At 39.5% G+C, this 21876-nt stretch overlaps 2 protein-coding genes across 2 annotated transcripts in view; one reads left to right on the top strand and one right to left on the bottom strand.

Annotated features, from left to right (window-relative positions):
- LOC134742860 (prolyl 4-hydroxylase subunit alpha-1) overlaps nt 1–21876 on the top strand; it is a 162655-nt gene that overhangs the window by 126458 nt on the left and 14321 nt on the right. The window contains exon 2 of the mRNA XM_063676048.1: nt 12348–12388. The gene's annotated coding sequence lies outside the window, so the exon portion shown is untranslated. The remainder of the gene's footprint in view (nt 1–12347; nt 12389–21876) is intronic.
- Nucleotides 378–8257, bottom strand: LOC134742681 (DDB1- and CUL4-associated factor 13). The gene is made up of 5 exons (XM_063675876.1): nt 8085–8257; nt 7432–7976; nt 7057–7223; nt 3063–3363; nt 378–647 (listed from the first exon to the last, which is right to left on the bottom strand). Exons 1-5 carry the CDS (start codon nt 8161–8163, stop codon nt 396–398), a joined length of 1344 nt encoding a protein of 447 aa, XP_063531946.1. The 5' UTR covers nt 8164–8257; the 3' UTR covers nt 378–395.

The following is a 21876-nucleotide window of genomic DNA, read 5'->3' as shown; positions in this document are numbered from 1 at the left end:
ATTTGTTATAGTAGTCAAGGAATTTGATTTCCATACCATTTAGTACCTTGTCACAGAGACAAACAATATGAAAGCCGCTAGAAATCTCATATTACTGTTACCAGGCGTGTCCCACTCCGCGATTTCGTCGCGTCGCTACAAGTACCTGCGGCCGCCCCAATTTAGGGGTTTTGCTATAGTACCTAATTGCCGCGCACCGCTACGGAACGGACGCCTGCACGCGCCTGCGCCTCCTTGCGCGTAGTAGACGCGTTTTGTTAGAGAGTGAATCTTCTGTACCTAATACTATTATATAATCTGTGCTGTTACTGTAACAAGATACGAAATGGTACAGAAATTAAATTCCTTTTCTGTGGCCTAAATGAAACAAAAGAATCTGGAAGTCATTACAGTATTTATTCATCCTCCTTAACAATGTGTTTTTTGCGTTCTGGCACGTGCGGGACAGTCCCTGGCTTGCTGTGCGCGCGGCGGTTAGCCTCCTTCCTCTTGCCCTTCTCCCTAATAGTATTGATCTCCTTCTGCGCGTTGAGGATGTGCTTCGGAACGTGCCTGTGGCGCGCTATACGCCTGATTTGAGGGTGGTTTGCGAATTTCTCTTTCAGAGCTTCCGAGTAGTTCAGGGCGGTACGTTCGCGGGGTTTCAACTGTAATTAAAATATAACAAATCATTAACCTTTTCAATGCCGTGTCAAACACAAAAGCTGTCAATCGGACGCCACGTCACTGAAGTGTCAAAACTGAAGTTGAACTTTATGCATATGCACGTAGGTCTATGTTGCTCTGTTACGGATGAATTCGTGTTTGGCGTTACGGTTCGGATATATCCGTCGGTGGAAGGTCGTTGGCGTCGAAAAGGTTAATTAAAAAAATTATGATAGTCATAAATGTTAGCATAAGTCATTGACTTTACTTTTTTGATTACTTTTGAAGAAGATCCTTTTGGTGTGCAGAAGGCAACGCGTGTGTATGTAAGTAACTACACTAGAATTAACCGGTAAGCTGCGGTGGCTGCTTAACATCAGGCGGGCAGTACGCTTGTTTGCCACCGTAGTGGTAAATAAAAATTCTGAGGGCTACATTCTGGCCTAAATGGAAATTGCGTTATCTGCCTCTATCTTTCTGTATAGCACAGTAAATGGGTGAATCAACTTTTAGAACACTGACTTCTTCTTAATGACAAAAAAAGAAATCCCAAAATTAGCACTTAATAACTAGTTACCTAGCATACTTATGTAAGTTTTGTATTGTTCCTTTTATTTTATTTTTTTCTCTCAAGCATAAGTTTCAGCTATAATTCAAGTTAATAGCTTTTGGTTTGCCTGATTGTTTTGAATAATTACTTTTCTACATTTTGAATTTCATTAAGTTCCCTTTGAGCTTTTCTGCCTTAATTAATTAGTGGAAACTGTTTTGGCTTGTGTTTTATTAATATTAATTCATATTGTGTAAGATTGTAAGCTGTTTGTTTCCCAATAGAATAAAATAAAATAAAATTTCGTGTTTTAGACTCCCTAGCAAAGAAAAATCGGTTTTTTAAAAACCATGTTGACATTTTTACTTTTCTGTTGCGTTACCGTACAAAATGTAACTTTTATCTGATGCTTATGCCGCTCAAAGTGAAAGGGCATCTGTATAAGACCGCTATAAGACCGGCTGTTCTGTATGGATCTGAATGTTGGGCAACCAATAAGCAGCATCTAGACAAGCTGCACACCACAGAAATGCGTATGCTACGCTGGTCAGCGGGTGCTACGCTACTGGATAGAATCCGAAATCAGTATGTCAGAGGAAGCTTCAAGATTGCCCCGATTATCGAAAAGGTCAAGGAGAAACGCTTAAGATGGTATGGTCATGTCCAAAGGCGTTCAGAAGACCATATGGTGAAACTGGCCCTAAAACTGCCAACCACTAAACGCAGCTCAGGCAGACCACCTACCACCTGGTGGACGACGGTTGAAAAAGACCTAAAAGAAGCTCATTTAAATAAGGACGTAGCGCAAGACCGCGCTAGATGGAAATTGAGGACAAGGCCGACCCCAAGTAAATGGGAACAGGTCTAGCGGGACGAAGAAGAAGAAGAAGGGAGTCTAGGGACACAAAATTAAATGTTCTAAAAGTTGATTCACCCAAATACCTATATGGGCATTTAATTTGGCTCGTAGTTTTCGGTTAGTATTTCGATTTTATCACATTACCTACATTAAAACTGTTGCCACAATTTTTTTTCCATGTTTTTGCTAACATATCTAACACATATCTAACCTTGGGTAGGTAAGGTACACGATATTTATGTAGATAATCGCTTCAAAGGCGACTAAAGGGCAGACACTTTTATCTAATTGGAAACAATAACATTTTTGTTTTGCTTCAACATGTTTGTCTTTATCTTATTTTTGTGTCAACTTCCATACTGTCGAATTAGGATATCCTGTAATTGATGGTTGTGTGTATGTAATAAAATATTAAGGGCAGGTACAGACGAACTGCAACTCGTATGGGAACTGCAAGCCGATGTTGCAGTTGCAGTCGGGTTGCAGTCCGTCTGTATCGGCCCTATAATGTGGACTTGGCGTAAAACAGCAAATGTAAATTTTACTGAAAGGAGTAGTGAAATTGATAGATATTCACTACATATTTTATTTTAATGTATTTGATCTTCATTTTGTTAGCAATGACACGAATACTCTAGGTCTAGGCTAATAGACACACATAGCAATTTTTTTTCTCTTAAAAATTCCGAGAATATTTTAATTTTTTCGTCACTGTTACAGTTAACTTCAGTTTTGACTCAAGGACAAGGCCTTGCTGCTTAGTTCAAGATAGTTACTTGTATAAAACAATATATTATTAATTTACTACGATAAACTAGCTTCAGCCCGCAACTTCGTCGGTGTAGAATGATGGTTTCCGTGATATAAATCAACTATGTCCTTTCCTGGGACTTACTATCTCCATACCAAATTGTAATTGTATTAATCTAAATTGTATCAGAGGTTGAAGCTATTTAACAGATTGACAGTGCTACTTTTGCATTTAAAATATTAGTAGTGATTACTTACAACACCAAGCTTTTCCGAAGCTCTAGCTTTCCACATCCTAATATTCATTTCATCTGATCCAGTGAGCACGTATTTGTCATCCAGGGACCACTTTACACAAGTCAGTCTCTGCATTCTCTTAGTGTGATATACGTCTCTAGAGTGACCCTTCAGACTTTCAAATATCCTCACAGTTTTGTCGTAACTGCCCGCAACAAATTCCCTGCCTGTCGGAGAATAGTCGACATCTACTACTGCTGAGGTGTGATCCATGTGGACGTTTATGGGTTGTTTTAATTTTCTGATGTCAAATGTGTACAAACTGAAAGATAATAATTATTAATTGTGGTACTTATAGTGTAAGCTGTTCGCATAAACAAAACCGGCCAAGTGCGAGTCGGACTCGCGCACGAATGGTTCCGTACCATCACGCAAAAAAATCACGTTTGTTGTATAGGAGCCCCACTTAAATATTTATTTTATTCTGTTTTTAGTATTTTTTGTTATAGCGGCAACAGAAATACATAATCTGTAAAAATTTCAACTGTCTAGCTATCACAGTTCATGAGATACAGCCTGGTAACAGCCGGACAGACAGACAGCGGAGTCTTAGTAATAGGGTCCTGTTTTTACCCTTTGGGTACGGAACCCTAAAAAACGCAAATCGGTGTACAGGTTAGCCGTTTGGCACACGCATACTAGAGGTCAAAACAAACTTTTTGACCCGCAGTTCTTGAAAAAAAAATTCCCTTAGTGCTGAAACATTTTTGTTTTGTAAAAAAAAAAACACCCACATATTTGAATCCAGTTTGTATAATTTTTAAAAATTATTTAATTTGATTAATAGCCTAGCCTATTAAAATAATAGCCTTTTAAAATAATATGGTATCAATTCAAATTTCAATGACATGTTGTCTATCGACGACATTCATTGCTATGCAGACGACAGTACTGGGGATGCCTATTACACAGGCCGTGCCAACATCCCTCGTTCCATGGTGCTGGAGAGTCGTGAAAAGCTTGTGTTGGATATTGAGAGCACTCTATCCAGTTTCGGTGTGGGGCCGAGACAATTTAGTGGGATTCAACCCCACCAAGACACAAGTTTGCGCGTTTACCGCTAAGAAAACCCCATTTACTGTGGTCCCTCAGTTCGAAGGCACAGCCCTTACCATGTCGGGGAGTATTGGGATCCTCGGTGTCGACATCTCCAGTGACGTCCAATTCCGTAGCCACCTGGAAGGGAAGACTGCACTGGCATCCAAAAAACTCGGTGTGCTGAATAAAGCGAGGCGATACTTTACTCCGGGGCAAAGACTGCTGCTATATAAATCGCAAGTCAGACCCCACATGGAGTACTGCTGTCACCTTTGGGCAGGAGCACCTGGATGCCAGCTTGGACCCTTCGACTCGGTCCAAAGGCGCGCTGTACGAATTGTCGACGATCCCAAACTCACAAGCGGTATTGAACCTTTAAGTCTAAGGAGAGACTTTACCTCCTTGTGTGTGTTCTACCGCCTGTACAATGGGCTGTGCTCTGAAGAATTGTTTGACATGATGCCAACGGCCGCTTTATATCACCACACCGCTCGCCATCGGCAGGGCGTTCATCCTCACACCCTAGCACCTAAATGGTCGCGTACTGTGCGGTTTAAGAGGAATTTCCTCCCGCGTACGCTTCGGCTGTGGAATGAGCTCCCTGCCGAGGTTTTCCCGAGGGGCTACAGTATGGGGTTCTTCAAAAAAGGAGTGTACAGGTTTTTAAAGGGTCGGCAACGCGCATGTAATATCTCTGGTGTTGCAAAAAAAAAGAAGGTTAAGCAAAAACATAGGTTTTAGCTATCGAATGAAGTTTCATATTAATTTCAGTTGTAATACTTCTAAAATAAGGAAAAGAAGTCAATTTTCTCTGTCGAGAAAATAATGAGCCATCGTGTTTCTGACAAGCAGAAAATTAGTTCAAGGACTGAAGTTATACATACTAGAAAATAACGCATGAAACCCTTGTAAAAGTCTGTAAATATGGTGTCATAAAAGCGCATTTTACTATACACAAAATAAATGACGATCCATATGGTGGTTCCTTAAAGTCCCTTTTGTTTGGGTTTAATAAATTGAAGAAATTCATTTTTACCATATTTTTATTAAGTACATGTTAGATTTATTTTTATTACATGTTAGATTTCTCAACAAATTAATGTGCTTAACTCCCAAAAATGTCTACAAACATTTTACGTGACAACTACTCTGTTTAAAATCTTAGGGACCATCATTTGACACAAGATGTATAGTCTGCGACAGCCACATAATATAAGCAAAAGTTCCTTGCAACTTATGAATTTATTGACAAAAATTTAATTTTTGGTACAAGCTTTTATCACTGACTGTACTTTTCTTTCCACAGGCAATAAAACTCATTGAGACAATGCTAACAACCCCAAACAAAATTAGTTTGTGTTGTTTTATCACAGAGTTCCCATGGCCACCTTCTGTATACATCATCAGATCAGTTCCCTGTCATCATAATATTGCATTGTAATCCGATTTACATATGCAAAATTTTAGCTCAATCGGAAATCGGGAAGTGGGTCTAATTTAGCTTCCTAGATTTGACCTACACTAACTAACAAACCAACTATCAACTAACACAGGGCCGGATTTAGGGGAGGGCAACCGGGGCAACTGTCCCGGGCCTCCACAAAAGAGGGGCCCCACAATAGACTTAGGAAAGGATAGGAAAAATAATTTGGGGCCAGAGGGCCTCCACTCCTTTGTTGCCCCGGGGCCTCCTCACCTCTAAATCTGGCCCTGAACTAACATAAATACATACGAATAGGGCATGTTAACACATTAATTTGCGATTGATGCTATTAAGCTTAGAATAAATTTAAAAGTGAAAAAATTACTGCCTTGGGTGAGACTTGAACTCACGGCCTCTGGATCGATACTCCAGCGCTCTGCCAACTGAGCCACCAAGACCTCATCCATAGTCAGCAAATCTTCCCACTATATGGGTCCAGGGGACCCTAGCGACATCTACCGTAAGAGTGTTACACTATGTTAACACATTCATTGCCGCCCAGCCAAACAAGACATCCACCCCACACTGCAAAAATTTAGTCGTATAAAGCTGTAGTACAACAATCCCGACTATAGGGTCATCCGGCCTGGGAAAGAAATCATAAAATACACCATAGTTGGGTTTTTGGCACTGAATGTGTTAAATAAAAGCTTGTAAAAATAATTATTGAATGCAGTGGTGTCAAATACATCCACAGCTGATTGAAATTAGCCGAGCCAGTGGAAATTAATTTCTATGGATACCTTACTGCTGTTATTGATTTAATTTATCCTTTTCCAACCGAAAAGTCAAGATTTTCATTTAATTCAATTGATATTTGATTGTAATCAACTCGCACTATCAGACTGTATGTAATGTATTTTTTGTGTGAAACGTGAGTGAAAGGTAAATTGCGGTTTACGATTTATGACGTATTAAAAAAAACTACTTACTAGATCTCGTTCAAACCAATTTTCGGTGGAAGTTTGCATGTACATTATATATATTTTTTTTTTTAGTTTTATCATTCTCTTATTTTAGAAGTTAGAGGGGGGGGGACACATTTTACCACTTTGGAAGTGTCTCTCGCGCAAACTATTCAGTTTAGAAAAAAATGATATTAGAAACCTCAATATCATTTTTGAAGACCTATCCATAGATACCCCACACGTATGGGTTTGATAAAAAAATTTTTTTGAGTTTCAGTTCCAAGTATGGGGAACCCCAAAATTTATTGTTTTTTTTATTTTTGTGTGAAAATCTTAATACGGTTCACAGAATACATCTACTTACCAAGTTTCAACAGTATAGTTCTTATAGTTTCAGAGAAAAGTGGCTGTGACATACGCACGGACAGACAGACAGACATGACGAATCTATAAGGGTTCCGTTTTTTGCCATTTGGCTACGGAACCCTAAAATTATTCTGCAAAAAAGTGTGTAGCATTAGCTTACTTATAATCTTCATTGGCGACAGTGAATATGAAGGCTTCCATGGGGTTCCAGGAGAGGGCATTAGGCCGCAGCTCCATTACAACCCTCCTCAGAGGTCCGGTTTCACGGCAGTCATACAAAATCACGCTCCGGTCACTAGCACATGATGCTAGAATGTTTGTTTCTACCTGAAATATATCAATATAGATTGCTTGATTTTATTGCGCAAAACGGGAATAACCACGCACGGGAATTGGTCAGGCCAATTTTATAAAATTAAAATTTATTTATTTTTTCAATTACTTTTGTACATAATTGCTGTTTAGTAAGTTTAAAATAAAATCAACAGAGTAGTTGCTAAAAACTAATAATTTGTGTCTACTTTTGTGCACATACCTGGTTAAATGCAACATGATGAAGACTGTCAACTCCCCATTTAAAGATTTTGATAGGCTCATTTCTGGTATTCTCCCATAGTTGACAATGCTCTCCGCATGATGCAAACATAGGCTTATGTCTGTGATGAGTTATTCCCGAAACAACTGAAGCACTCAAGAGCGTGTTAATGGGATCTTCATCATCCTCACCCAGGACTTCTGTTTTCCATGTCTTTATAGTTTTATCGTCACCAACACTAGTAAAAGTTGCACCCTTTGGAGTGTAACAAATACTTCTAACCCAACCTTCATGAGCAATAAAATTTCTTGTACATTTTCTAGTAGCCAAGTCCCAAACCCGTATTTCTCCGTCAAACGCGCCGCTGGCCAGCACCGCGAGCCTACTGGGATGTTTGGCCATGCAAGATACTCCATCTCTATGACCGTCAAGACTCCCTATAAAGGGTTTAGCAAATACTCTCTCTAGCTTTACTGCGTTCAAAGCTCGAACGTACTCACGTGGTGCTTCTAGCGGATGTAGTGCAGGATCATAGTTTCTCGGTACTGAAAATTATTTATTATTATACAAAACGTTTCTATTTACATTAACATTATCTTGCTGTCCACATAACATAACCTCTAAAAATAATAAACTTCATAATTTATTCTTACATTTGTGGATATCTCTTTTAGTAGCTCGAAGGTAATCTTCAGGGTTTCGGCTAATAACTTTTATCTTAACTTTCGACATGTTAAAATTGCCTGCACTATTGTTTAACTAAAAATAAAACATTTAACTCTTTTATCTGATAACAATACGACATGCTTTTTCAATGAACTGTCATTTTGTGGGTTTTGATTTTGACCATGTCAGTGTCTTGACAGGCACCAAAATAGTTCTCACGGACGGGCGTACCGGACCGCGACTTTAGATCTCTTTCTCGCTTTAACTCATAGCTGCGTCCTTAACGTATTAGACGGAACCACCTTCCACCCCATCGAACAGGTCTCGCACCGTATCAAGATCGCGGTCCGCCCGTGTGTTAGTTCTTTAAAGCACAGTCAAATAGAAGAGCCACCATAGACCTAGCATTACATAGATGAGCTCTACATACGCGTGCGCCCGTGAGCGTGAGGGACAAAACATACGCAATGCGACAATATCGGTCGAGTTGATTTGTAGCCCACCATAAACGTTAAGGGTCCTCCACACTCGCGTTCGCGACAAACAATAACAGCGATGTAAAAAGATACATAAGACTATCCCGTTCGGTTATTTCCCCCCTCCCCTTATGCCCGATCCAGTTATACTAGATTCATGCTTTAATTCTCCTCCAAACTATGTGCGTGAATCGCGGCGCGACTTCGCGGAGAGAACATGTCGCGACCGCGACGTTGACGTATGACTCCACACTCGCAAATTTCTTTGCGATTTCGCAGTTTGGTTCGCGCCAAGATGGCGGAAGAGCATCAGCTGATCGAGTTTAACTGCTAGTTATCTATGGCATCATACGTGATTTAGCTATTTTTCCATTTTGTTTTGTTGTAAAACCGTAAAATATAGCCGCTTTATATAATATAATATTATTTATCTTGCCACATATGAGTCAAAATATTGTGTAATGTGTAGTCTTGCCAGTTCGCACTTCGCGCCCCCTTTGACGCGGGCCGATAAACCGACAAATAACGAAGTACTAGGCGCGAAGGCGTGAACAATCTGCGAAATCGACGCCACACTTACGTTCGCGGCTTCGCGCCGTGATTCGCGCATGAGTGCCCATGAATAGAGCTCGAATTATTAAATAATAATGGCTTTTCCACCGATATTTAAACGAATACGATTAGTCGCTCCTATAGTTTGTCAAAGGACTGTCTCATTTCAAACATAAACAGAGAGAATTATACTATCTTTGTCTTACACTAGTACTCGCAACCAAAAGAAAAGGATAAATATAGTTTTTTTTGTTCTTATTTACTGCCAATTTGGTTTGACCAACTATACTTATCCAGCAATCGCAAGCCATTTGTTGCAAGGTCTGTAGAAGCCTTAACGATTATCTAGTGGTGTATTCAAGGAGCCTGTATAAATCCTTTCTATACCATCCATAGGTGTATTGTTTGGCTGCACATGAAGGACTACTACGACCAAGGGCCTGACACTCTTTGATAGAAAAAGATAGTCTTATTGCGATTCCTATAAGAGGAAAGAGAAAATAGTGCCATGTTTTGTCCTTATCACCGACCGGGTTTTATTTCATGGTCGGGATGCAGCATACTAAATACCAAAATTTATAAGAGTGAAAGAGAAAAAGGATTATGCTGCCATACATTAACCTATAGGGCCCTCCATACTCGTGCGCGAATCGCGGCGCGAAGCCGCGAACGTGAGTGTGGAGTCTAGTTCGCTAATCAGCGAAATCGACTCCACACTCGCGTTCGCGGCTTCGCGCCGCGTAGTCTGGAGCGATCTTGTCAATACATGAATATGTGTGAGTATCAGGATGGCGGGTGTACATCAACAAATGGAGCTGCGGTATACGTCAGGAGTTAGTGCTAGCAATGTGCCAAATGTGCGCCAAAATTGGAGCAATGTGCTCTTTAAACTCCAGAGATATTTAAGATATAAATGACGTCCGCCAACCTGACGTCAGGTTGGCGGGCTCATTTCCAGTTCTGGCTAATGGCTGCCTACTCAAGGGTGAAAGTACTGCCTACGGTTAATGCTCGCAATGTGCTTCCACATGTATGAAGCACAATCAAATTCAGAGCGGTTAAAGAGTAATATGGAATTGAATAAGTATATATATATATAGACGCCTACTTATTTGAAATAGCGATATCACAAATCATATCTTTATCATTGCTATTACTTATATGTCTGATTGTGTTAACTTTCGCGCTACATGTCGTTAGAATACTCGTAACTGTGCCGGCTCCCTACAGGACAGGCTCTGCCTAGTATAAGAACCATGTATAAATTACTCCTGATTTACACTATTCGAGTACCTGCTTATGTTTTATGATTATTATGTTTGATCAACATCATATATGTACTGAAATTAAGATTTACTTTACTTTACTTTAAATGTAAGCATTAACATAGCTATAAGTACTTACTAACACAAGCTATGACTGTAAAAGTTACTCGAAATAAATTATTTGTATATATATATATATATAAATTTCCTTTCTTTATTTTCACATCGGTAGGCAAGAATTTCACAAATAGCACAAGTCCTATGTTGTTTCCTGGGTCGAATTTTTGTAAATATGCACAATCCGTTTCAGTAAACGATTTTTATATTATGATAACACGAATTGAAACCAAAAATACGACGAAAAGCTCGAAATCTTAATAGAAATGGTTGAAGCTACCGACAACACAATATGGCCGATACAGAGCAGATAAAAATGGCGACTGTCAGATGAAATAAGATGGATACACTGAGAGAATGAGACGGCAATATCCGCCATTACTCCGCCATTAGTATTATACCTTTTTCCATACATTTTGTATTTTTGTTCCTAGTTGCGCCAGGCTGGCCAAAGTAGTGATGTGTCAAATCGCAAAATTTTCAAATCGAACAAGTCGACCTCGATTTACACCCAAACCGGTTTGCAAACCGGTTTGGCCAAATCGAATTAACTTCTACAGTTTTTAAGTATCAGTAGTTCAAACCGCACTGTGTAGGCCGTGTCGTCACTTGGTTTTGAGTCGACCAAATCGATTTGTCAATTTTACGGTTTGTTCGATCCTTAGGGTGGTACTCCGCCCGTCCAACTTCGCGGTTCGATGTGCATACTGCATTTGCGTCTCACATTTTGCTTAATGAGAGAGTGAGTCTGGATGCTTCTTTTTAATGTGCGCCATCATCGTGCTTGTGTTTCCAACATATTTATATGAAAAAGCACATCTTTTACACACAACTTTCTCAGCACTCGGTTTTTCAAATACATCCCCCACACAGCAGATCGTTTCTTCCCTCCCGGCATCGTAACAAGTAACAAAACTATTTAATTTGAAATTTTTTACACAATTTACTTTTATTAGCTACATATAACACACAACAAAAACTGACTAAAAATTCTTGAAAACATTTGTAATAATTTAGTTTAGCGTTGCGCGATAGATCACAATTTCATTCATTGCTAAAGCTGAAACGGGAAAGCAGTATAAGAGTAAGCAGGAAAGAGCGTGCGGTTCCGTCAGTCATCGCCGCGAATTCGTACATTTCCGTAAGCCGCGCGCAAAGCGACGCGGCGCGAAACTGACAAATCGAATCGAAGTTTACCGCCAAACCGATCTCTTTAAGCCCATGCGAAAGTGAACCTTGCAACTCAAATAATAAGTTTTATTTTACTTTGCCTAGAGGTACCAAGCTTCGACTGAACTCTCTTAAGTCGACTCAATAATGGCGGCAATGTGCATGGCAACATTTTTCTTCGTGGTTTGGAGTCGATTCGCGTTAGTACAAACATCTCTTTCCTCAATATGTCAAACGAAAGTGACGCAGCAACAAATGGATATTGCAAGTTGCGATGGTTAATAAGGTTAATTGACCTCGACGTCACACAATTTTGTTCGTATCTTTGAGTCGATTTACGGTACATTCACGTCGATTTAGTCGACTTCAGGCCTAGCTCGGTTTGGACCGATTTGTGAAGTCGAATCGTAACATCGCTAGGCCAAAGAGTATAATAGTATATGTATAGTAAAGGCTGGCTACGACTGTCAATGTCGACGAATGAAGAATGAATTCAATAAATACGTAAATAAATCAGTCAAATCAGTCAGTGTCAGTGACTGAATTATCGGCGGTCGTGGTGTACGTACGTCGACGACGTCGTGTGTGTATATTATCGTGATCCAGATCTACTACTATAACTAGACTTCATGACGATCCTCTGACGACGACTCAATTAAAGTCAACTGAGAAAAACGAAGCGCATTGTTATGGCATTTTAGTTTTACTCAGGTAAGTTCAGCGAATAATATAAACTTGTTAGATAGATCCCGGGTAATATAGTGACCCCCTTTCGTCTACACTCACGGACAAATTTAGAGGAACTCAAAAAAAAAGTTTAATTACTAGTTTTGAAATTACTTTAGGTGCTTTAATCCAGTAATTAAACCTTTTTTTTGCGTTTTCGTACATCATTTTAACGAAAGTTCTCTAGGTCTCTAGGTATTTAAAAGAATAGGTTAGTCCTAGTCGCAAGCCTGGAGATGTCGGTCAGCACGGCTCCACGAGGCAGAGGACGGAAGCCGATGGAGAGAAGCCATTTCAAAACTTCTTCAAAGGAGTCACGTTCCTCAGTAATGAGGGAACGACGGAGGAGGAGGAGTCGTTTAGAGGTAGACCAAGAAAAGTGCTATCAAAATCGCTGCAGACTTTTCTTGGTCTAATTCTAATACATTACACATTTTAATGTTTATAATTTTTCTGTCAACAAATTTAGAGAGTAAAAATAAACTGCTCTTAATTTTGAAATTACAAACTGACTGAATTAGTTAGAAAAACCGGCCAGGTGCGAGTCGGACTTGCCCACCGAGGGTTCCGTACTTTTTAGTGTTTGTTGTTATAGCGGCAACAGAAATACATCGTCTCTGAAAATTTCAACTGTAGCTATCACGTTTCATGAGATACAGCCTGGTGACGACAGACAGATGGACAGAGGGGTCTTAGTAATAGGGTCCCGTTTTTACTCTTTGGGTACGGAAACGAAACCCTAAGAAGCATAGCTTTGCTTAAAGATGTATGTTTTCTTGACAAATAATTTCTAAATATAAAAATTTTGATATTCGAGATATGAGCAAAATATGAAAAAACGGACCAAGTGCGAGTCGGACTCGCGCACAAAGCGTTCTGCACCATTACGCAAAAAACGGCAAAAAATCACGTTTGTTGTATGGAAGCCCCACTTAAATATTTATTTTATTCTGTTTTTAGTATTTGTTGTTATAGCAGCAACAGAAATACATCATCTGTGAAAATTTGAACTGTCTAGCTAATAGCTATCACGGTTCATGAGATACAGCCTGGTGACAGACGGACGGACAAACAGACAGAGGAGTCTTAGTAATAGGGTCCCGTTTTTACCCTTTGGGTACGGAACCATAAAAAGGTATCTTAAACCCCCGCCTACACCGTAAGCGAACCCTCCACCCTCGAGGACTTTTGTATGTTTATCTCCAGATGCCACACCACAAGGTATAACTATGCCAATTTTTAAAACTACACGAAATATTTTCTCTGATTGCCCATATTCGGCTTAATTTGACATGGCTAATAAGTACTCTGTCAATATTGTTTATACCGTCAACAAAATCGCAGTACTTAAACCCAATATTATAGATTATTGATGTTACTTAGTTCAAATTAATGCCTTCCACGCCCATTTAACGTTTCTCTACCTCCCCTTCTCTGCGGTAGGGGTTTATCACAATCTTTTTAAATAATTTATTTACAATTAGGTACTTAAATATTCAAGAAACTTAATTAGCGCGCGACATCCTAGAAGCATGCTAGAAGCGTTTCAATCAACGGATTTATTCAAGTTTAAGTTTTCGTACAGTCGCGCACATATCACAGTCGCAGGAAGGCCATTCCAGAAAAATCCCGATCGTAATAGTACATTATGATACAAGTGTGCTAAGTTGGTCATAACACACGAGGCGATATTGTGCGCGCGAGCTGTAAGCGAGCGCGCAATAAGAAAGACGATGTGTGTAATGACCAATGCACACGCGTTTCATACGACGTTTTTCAACACACTTGCGAGAAAAAAAAGAAACTTTCATATTAATCAAATTTTAATAGTTAAAACAGTTAGTATTGTGTGTTGCATCTGTCATACTCGTACTGCCGGCCGCGCACCGCGCAGGCGGTCGGGCGCGCCCGTGCCCGCCAGTCCGACCAATTAAAGAAGGCTCCCTTTCCATGCATATTATTAGCAATCAGTTAGCTTCTTACCTCAGTCGGATAATATAATGAAAAAGCACGAGTGGAATAATTGCACTGAAAGAGCACGCGTGTTTAATATCTAGGATTGAGCCAAAAATCGGTGGAATAAAAACGTCGTTTTGAGCACTTGCTCAAACACATATTTGAAAACATAATTACGGCGCACGCCGGGCCAGGGACCGGCCCGCTATCCCTTATCGGGGTTTTATAAGGGTATTGCATAAGGCTTAACTCACCATACCCTTTGCCAGACGAAACCCTTTGTTTTGCTTTTAAAAACCCTTATATAAAGCTACCACATTTGAGTAATCGGTAGCCCAAATACCCTTACAAAACCCTTATCATCCGCTAACCAACACCTTGCATATTGCTTATAAGGGTTAGCCTTATAAAGGGCTTCCCTTTTAGCATATAAGCGTGCTAATTTAAGTCGTCTACCTTGTTCATAAAGCACACATTACTTTGAACCCGAGCGATCGTCGGCGGCGACATATTTTCTTTCCTTTTCATACACTACCGTAGATATATACTAATCCTGTCTCTTTCACGCAAAGGGAAACCTTTATAAAAAGCGCTTAAAGATAAGGGTAACCCTTATTAAGAGCTAGCCTTATTTTTGGTTAGCTTTTCGATAAGGGTTAGTCAAAGGTAAGGGTATGAATGGGCTTGCAGTTCAAAAGGGAAAGTCTTTCAATGTGTTAGCCGTGTTTAAGTGTCGCCCATTGAAAGGGTTTTATCGCGGAAAGGGTTGTCCGGTCCCTGCGCCGGGCCGCGTCAGCACCGCCGCGACCAATCCGTTGCAGCCACTTGCCTACGAACGAACCCGAATAGAGGAATTATTAATATTTAAACAAGTCGCGACATTTATAAACATTTGTGATAAGGTCATCGGCTCGCCGCTAGCTTCTGGGCGGTAGTCGTTTGTTCGTTGACCCGCAGTCCCGCCGCCGGTCAAATGCGGAAACAGAAATATTTACGATAAATTTGTGTTTAGAACTTGAACTGAGCTTTCAAGTTGTGTCGTAGACAGTGATGATAAACTTATTTGGTACCTATTGGGCGCAGTTTCATAGTGTAGGAGACTGGTAAAATAGGGTAAACATACCGGTTTCCCGGCCACTACCTCTTTTCGGCCGCTTTGCACATTTTTTTGAATAATAGCTTTATAAAACGTCGATGCGTTTCAAATTTCGCGCCATTTCAATCGATCGAACTTTACGATTCATAAGTAGCAAGTTTGACCTTGTCAACTGCGAATCAAAGCCTCAGTCGCCATTCCAAAATTTGCTGTGCGGACGCGTGCCAAAATTTACCAAAAATAAATCAAGTGGAGTGACTCAAAGGTAAGTTTTATAATGTTTTTGTTGGTTGTTTGGTGTTTATTTTTGGTTGGTGTGTATATAACATTTAAAATTTTAATATTTAATTGCTATACCCCTTCAAAATCACATAATTTACGATATTTTTGGTGGCCGGTGAACACGTTGACGATTTACATCAAAATCTAGTTTACGGCCGGGTGGCCGAAAACCAATTTTATATGTGTGCATTACTTTTGGTTATATTGCGAAAACCTTATTATCATTAGCATAGAGAGCATTATATTTGTAAATAACATGATCTTTGTGAATTTGTAACTAGATTTCGGCCGTCAGAATACCATAAATTTTTAAAAATACGAGCATTTGAAACATCTTCTTTTTAGCGGCCGAAAATTAGTTAAAATTTAACCTTTTTTCGGCCATAGGTATAAAATTACGGCCGACCACGGGTAATTATGGAACCTGTACCCGGCCGTAGGATATTTTAGACGGCCGATAACAAGTAACAAATAATCCTGTTTACGGCCGTAGGTAATCAAATGCGGCCGATAACTAGTAAAAGTCAAACCTGTTTACAGCCACCAAATAAAAGTCTGCCGATAATTGGTAAAAATATAACCTATTTCCGGCAATAGGTGTTGATGGAGATCTATCTGGTTTAAATTAATGCTGTTTTTATTATTGCTGTTTTTTCTTCATATTTACTGAAGGAGAAGGGTATTTCATTCTCATGATAAGAAAAAGGCTAACACCTTAATTAAGAAATCTAATTACCTATACTACTTTATTACCATTGGCACATTATTAAAATTATGGTTTGGATGCATGGTGTTGGAAGTTAGCTTGTATTTTTTTTCAGATGGCACCGATTACGACAGGAAAAAAAAAAGAAAAAAAGAAAGAACGATTTCGAAGGTTTAAATATACCGAGGAGTCTCTTACTAAGGCTCTTTCAGATATTCGTGGTGATATCAGGAGTATCAGAGAAGCATGCCGAGAATATGGGGTTCCAAGAGCCACTGTACAAGATAGGCTTGCTGGTCGTGTTGCCGAACATAATGTAAAAGTCGGTCCAGACCCTATATTTGGCTTCGAAGGCGAGAAAAAAATAGTTGACTGGATAATCAAGATGGCTAAATGTGGAATTCCAGTTAATAAATGCGACCTCCTGGACACAGTGGCTGACCTAGCCAAAGATCTCGGCATAAGCAATCGATTTCCCGGAGGTAAACCAGGCATTCGGTGGTACCTAAATTTTTTGAAACGCCATCCTAGCATAGCTATTCGAGAGCCTGAAGCAATAAATAAGGCGAGAGAAGCAATTAAAGAATGCTCTATTCGGAAATGGTTCGCTGATTTACATGATTTCTTGGCAGAAAAAAGTGCTTTAGACATTTTAAATGATCCGAAGCGTATTCTGAACGCCGATGAAACTGGGGTGGCTCTGGCTCCAAAATCGGGGAAAGTTCTTGCCCCGAAAGGCCATAAAAACGTATACGTAGTAAAGAAGGGAAACGAGAAAGAAAATCTAACTGTGCTTATGGTCATTTCTGCCTCTGGGGAAATCTGCCCACCATTAGTTGTGTTTCCTTACGTAAAACCACCACCGAAGATATCCAGAAACATGCCACCTGATTGGATCTTAGGGAAATCGGATTCTGGGTGGATGAAGGCAGATGTATTTTATGAATACATTTCAAACGGATTCAACGACTGGCTCATTAAAAAAAACATTAAAAAGCCGGTATTGTTCATCGTGGACGGTCATAAGTCACACATGTCTATGCCCCTAAGCCAGTTCTGCGAAGACAATGGAATCATCTTGTACGCTTTGCCGCCGAACACAACTCACATCTTGCAGCCAGCGGATGTAAGTGTTTTCAAGCCACTGAAACAAGAATGGAAGCGTACCGTAAGGAAATGGCAGAGTCGGTCCGAGAACGTTAACAAATGTATCACCAAAATCAACTTCTGCAGCGTTTTTAATGAGACGCTGAACATGGATATGGCTCAGTCAATCAAGAATGGGTTCCGTAAATGCGGTTTGTACCCTTTTGATGTCGAACAGGTCGACTTCTCGAAATGTGTAAGGGACGCGCAGATGCGAATTGCTGCTGCTGATAACACCAAAGCAGAAAAACGTCTTACTGAAAGGCATTTCGACATAGCAAAACAAGTTTTTTACCTTATGGAACAGAACCTTACTAAGATGGGAATAAACCCAAACCTTATTTTACGAGAACTTGAGCGCACAAAGGAGACATATTTGCAGAAACGGAGATCAAAGACACCAAGAACATCCTTGTCAAATTCTTCCAGGCGGTCTAAATCTAAGACACCGAGAACATCACTGTCCAGTTCTACAGCACGACAGTCGAAGTCTTTCGAACTGAGCAAGAGTTTTAACTCCACCCTGAAGACTCCTCGAAATTCAACCTCCGCCCAACCCTGTCAGAGTCCAAAAATGGTTGAAGTTGTGAAACCCACCGACGATACATCGTTGAACCGACCGACTCTGGAATCTGCATCAACCCCGATGCAGATTCCAGACATTGGTTCTTATGTTTCCCTAAACGACATATCGATAACACCTTTCAACGAACTGAATTTGTCTGATATACATAGAGATATTATTGATATTCCGATTGAAATCGCCTCGGACATTGACAATCAAGTTGACACTCCGGCTCCAATACCAATTGAAAATTACGATACGGATGGAATCCAAATCCAAATACCCTCAATTCATATTCCGATTGATATTCCGAATGAAATCGCCTCGGACATTGACAATCAAGTTGACACTCCGGCTCCAATACCAATTGAAAATTACGATACGGATGGAATCCAAATCCAAACATCCTCAATTCAAATATTAGAAAATATATTAATCGTCCCAGCCACGGATTCAAAAGAAACATTAACCAACAATGAAGTAGAGGATCCATTTGAAAAACACCTGAAATTCCCTGTTGTTCTTACCAAAGCCAAAGCTTGTCGTACATCGGACCATCTCCCTAGTGCCATATCGTCGAAAGCCTGGCAACAACACTATGAAAAAAAAGAAAAAGAAAAGCAAGATAAAGAGAACCAAGTTAAAAAACGAAAACTTGAACGGGAGCAAAAAAGAAAAGAACAATCACAAAAAAAAAGAAGAGAAATCTTACGAAAAAAAAGAAAGAAGAAACGCAATCCCATATCAAGTGTGGATCTTGTGATTGTGACCTCATAAGTGAGACTGAGGAAGAGGGAGAGAAAAATATAGGCTGTGATCATTGCATTCGGTGGTATCACCTAAAATGTACAAATCTTAATCATTTATCATATAGCCAAGCATCTATTCAACCGTACCAGTGCCTACTATGCGAAACTGCTGACAGTGTCAGGAAAGAAGTCTTAGGAACTTATAATAAGTAACAAACGGAAATACTATTTAAGTAGGTATGACCATTTTTAATTAATGTTTATTGTTGATTTTATGAGAAAATATTTTTTTTGTTACTTTTTTTTAAGCAAATAAACCGCTTTTAGTGAATTAATCAATTGTTTTTCTTTCAAACAACAATCAACCCGAAATCCTCAGTGATACGAGCCATTTTTCTGCCCTAAATTAGGCGGCCGATAGTTGGTGCTCAGAAGGCCGAAATCTGAACCATATGGCCGATAACCGGTGTTTTTGCTACTTTTGGAAATTATATTTTTTTATAAATTATCAACAAGGTATTTGTCCACATACATGTCATTTTAATAAACTAGACTATCATAGGATGCTATAATAAAAAAATGAACACTGTAGGTGCACAACATTAGGATGAAATTTAAGGCATAAGTCAGCAAGTCGGATAAATGGCCGTAAACTGGTAAGTTTACCCTACTGATTGTTTTGACCTGATTCAGTGCCGGCTGTTGCGAAAAACAAGAAAACCAGCGAAACGAAAGGTACAAAATATACGCATATTATGCTTACAGTACAAATGAATTTTTAGTGTTCCGTACAAAACTTTGTTCACGGAACACTTATGGGATCACTTCAGTCTGGCAAATCTTAGCAGCAATCTTCTTTTTGTCAGTCGGTGACACGAAGAAGTATCAAACATCACACGTCAAATTTACTAATATATCGTCTTTATACCTATAACTACCGGCTCTATTTTTGAGATCATAAGAATCCTCTTATGGTTAAGAAAAATAGAAATGGCGTTCGCGCGTAAGCTGATCGGTAACTACCTATATAATATAGTGCCATTTTCAATCAAAAGGGTACTTATTGTCGGTTGTCAATAAGGCGCAATTTCCATACAGCTTCAATTTGAAATCAACCTTATTGACAAACGACAATGTGGTACCTTTTGGTTGAAAATGTCACATTATTTATATTGTTTTACTACCTAACATCGTTGACCTCTTCATTTTATTCATGACATCATCCAAAAGTAACTGTTTCGCCTCGGACTAAGATATCTACCTACTAAGATACCCATCAGTACACCCACACTTATGCAAATCCTCTTTTATGAAAAGCTTGAATGCCGCGTTTAGCAATATGTAGTAATGATTCTACATAACATAAAGCTCTACACTACAGCAGAGTCTGAAAGTGAACACATCTGCTATAATCGTTCCGGTGGGGACACCGACAACGATTCTCTTCATTGAATGATTGATAACAAGAGTAGGTATACGAGGAGGGCGTATGCCATGTACGTGTCACGTATATGATACGTATGTTATATCATCTAAAATAACTAAACAACCATGTTACGCGATTTAGTGTTTTGTCGGGTTCTGGTTAAAATTTACGGACGGACGTAAAGCGTGGTTCTGGATATTCAGGAGCTTCAGAATACCGAAAGCAATGCCAGTTTCCGTCCACTTGACGAAGTTGCCAAAAAAAAATTGCGTATAATTTGAATATAAATATAAACCTACCTTACCGCACAATTTTAGACTTATTGCATAAAAAATATATAGGTATCGCAAGTAGCGAATTTAAAATAAAACATATTAGTTTCAGCTTCGCATCCGTGCCTTTCAAAGGTCATAAAACCAAGATAAAAAAAGTTAGGCGGGAAATGTTCATACTTTATGGTAAGTTAGTTATTTTTCTAGTTATTTTAAGTAAAATTGTTCTAGTTATTTTTAAGTAATATTTTTTGCACGTATGTATACTTAGAAATTAAGGCCAAGTAATATTAACCTAAAATAGGCAATATGAGGAATACGTACAAATATTACACATTTAAGTAAGTATTTAAAGATTTTTTTTCGCATTTCAAAGTTGGCATCTCCTATAAGTGGACGAAATCTGACACTCCTACCCTACTTGAATACAAAGCAGCAGTTGTTCACTTTATGCAAATGCTTTCTAAATCTGGTGTAGTTAGTATATGACTACGTAATTGATCGATTTTTACGTAATTCACACTGTATTCCGTGGGTCAGACCGTATACCTATCTCATACGCATTTCAATCGGAAGCTCGTATTCTACTGCAAACCTCAAGTTACATTTTGTGTATTGACAAATTTAACCAATTGATAATTAAATTCCTATTAAACCTATTTTTTTATTACCTACACAAAACTAGTGATGTACGACTATGGATTTGGCCGATTAGCCGACTAGTCGGCGCTCAGATGGCCAACTAGTCGGCTTGGCCGATCATTGGTTTCGGCAGAGTTCGGATGCAATCGGAACCGTTTCGGTCGCCTCGTTACTGAGGGCCTACCGCGAACCACGTTGTTGCTCTTGTTAATTAGTACGTAAGTGTGACATGGATGCAACCACGCAACACGTCGAACGTGGTTCGCGGTAGGCCCTCTGGCAGCACAAGTCCTGCGTTCATGTTTTAAGTATGACTAGTTTTGTCTACCTACGTTTTCGTGATTTATTAGTCGCACATTCGTGTTTCATAGCGAAAACAAAAAATTGTGATAACTGCTTAAATAAATAATGCTCTTAATTAATACGAACAATGTCGAAAAGGAAATCGCGAGTGTGGACTTTTTTGAAGATGCTGAAATCGATGCAAATAAAGTGAGGTGCAACTAGTGATCGGTACTCTCGGTAGTAATTTCCCGTGGTGGTCAGGCAGGGGCAGGGCAAAGGGGCTAACACTACAAGTATGACCAATCATATCAAATATAAACACAATCACCTATTTAATGCCTCAGCTGG

This window comes from Cydia strobilella, chromosome 1 (assembly GCF_947568885.1).
Source record: "Cydia strobilella chromosome 1, ilCydStro3.1, whole genome shotgun sequence".
Taxonomy (NCBI): Eukaryota; Metazoa; Arthropoda; class Insecta; order Lepidoptera; family Tortricidae; genus Cydia; species Cydia strobilella.
This window is presented reverse-complemented; position numbering and strand designations above follow the sequence as displayed.

Excerpts from the sequence above, each read along its gene's own strand:
- LOC134742681 (XM_063675876.1), bottom strand. The coding sequence starts at position 8,163 with ATGTCGAAAGTTAAGATAAAAGTTATTAGCCGAAACCCTGAAGATTAC. Across the intron at positions 7,977-8,084 it reads TAAAAGAGATATCCACAAAT|TACCGAGAAACTATGATCCT; the intron begins GTAAGAATAAAT and ends AATAATTTTCAG. Across the intron at positions 648-3,062 it reads CTTCGGAAAAGCTTGGTGTT|TTGAAACCCCGCGAACGTAC; the intron begins GTAAGTAATCAC and ends TTTTAATTACAG.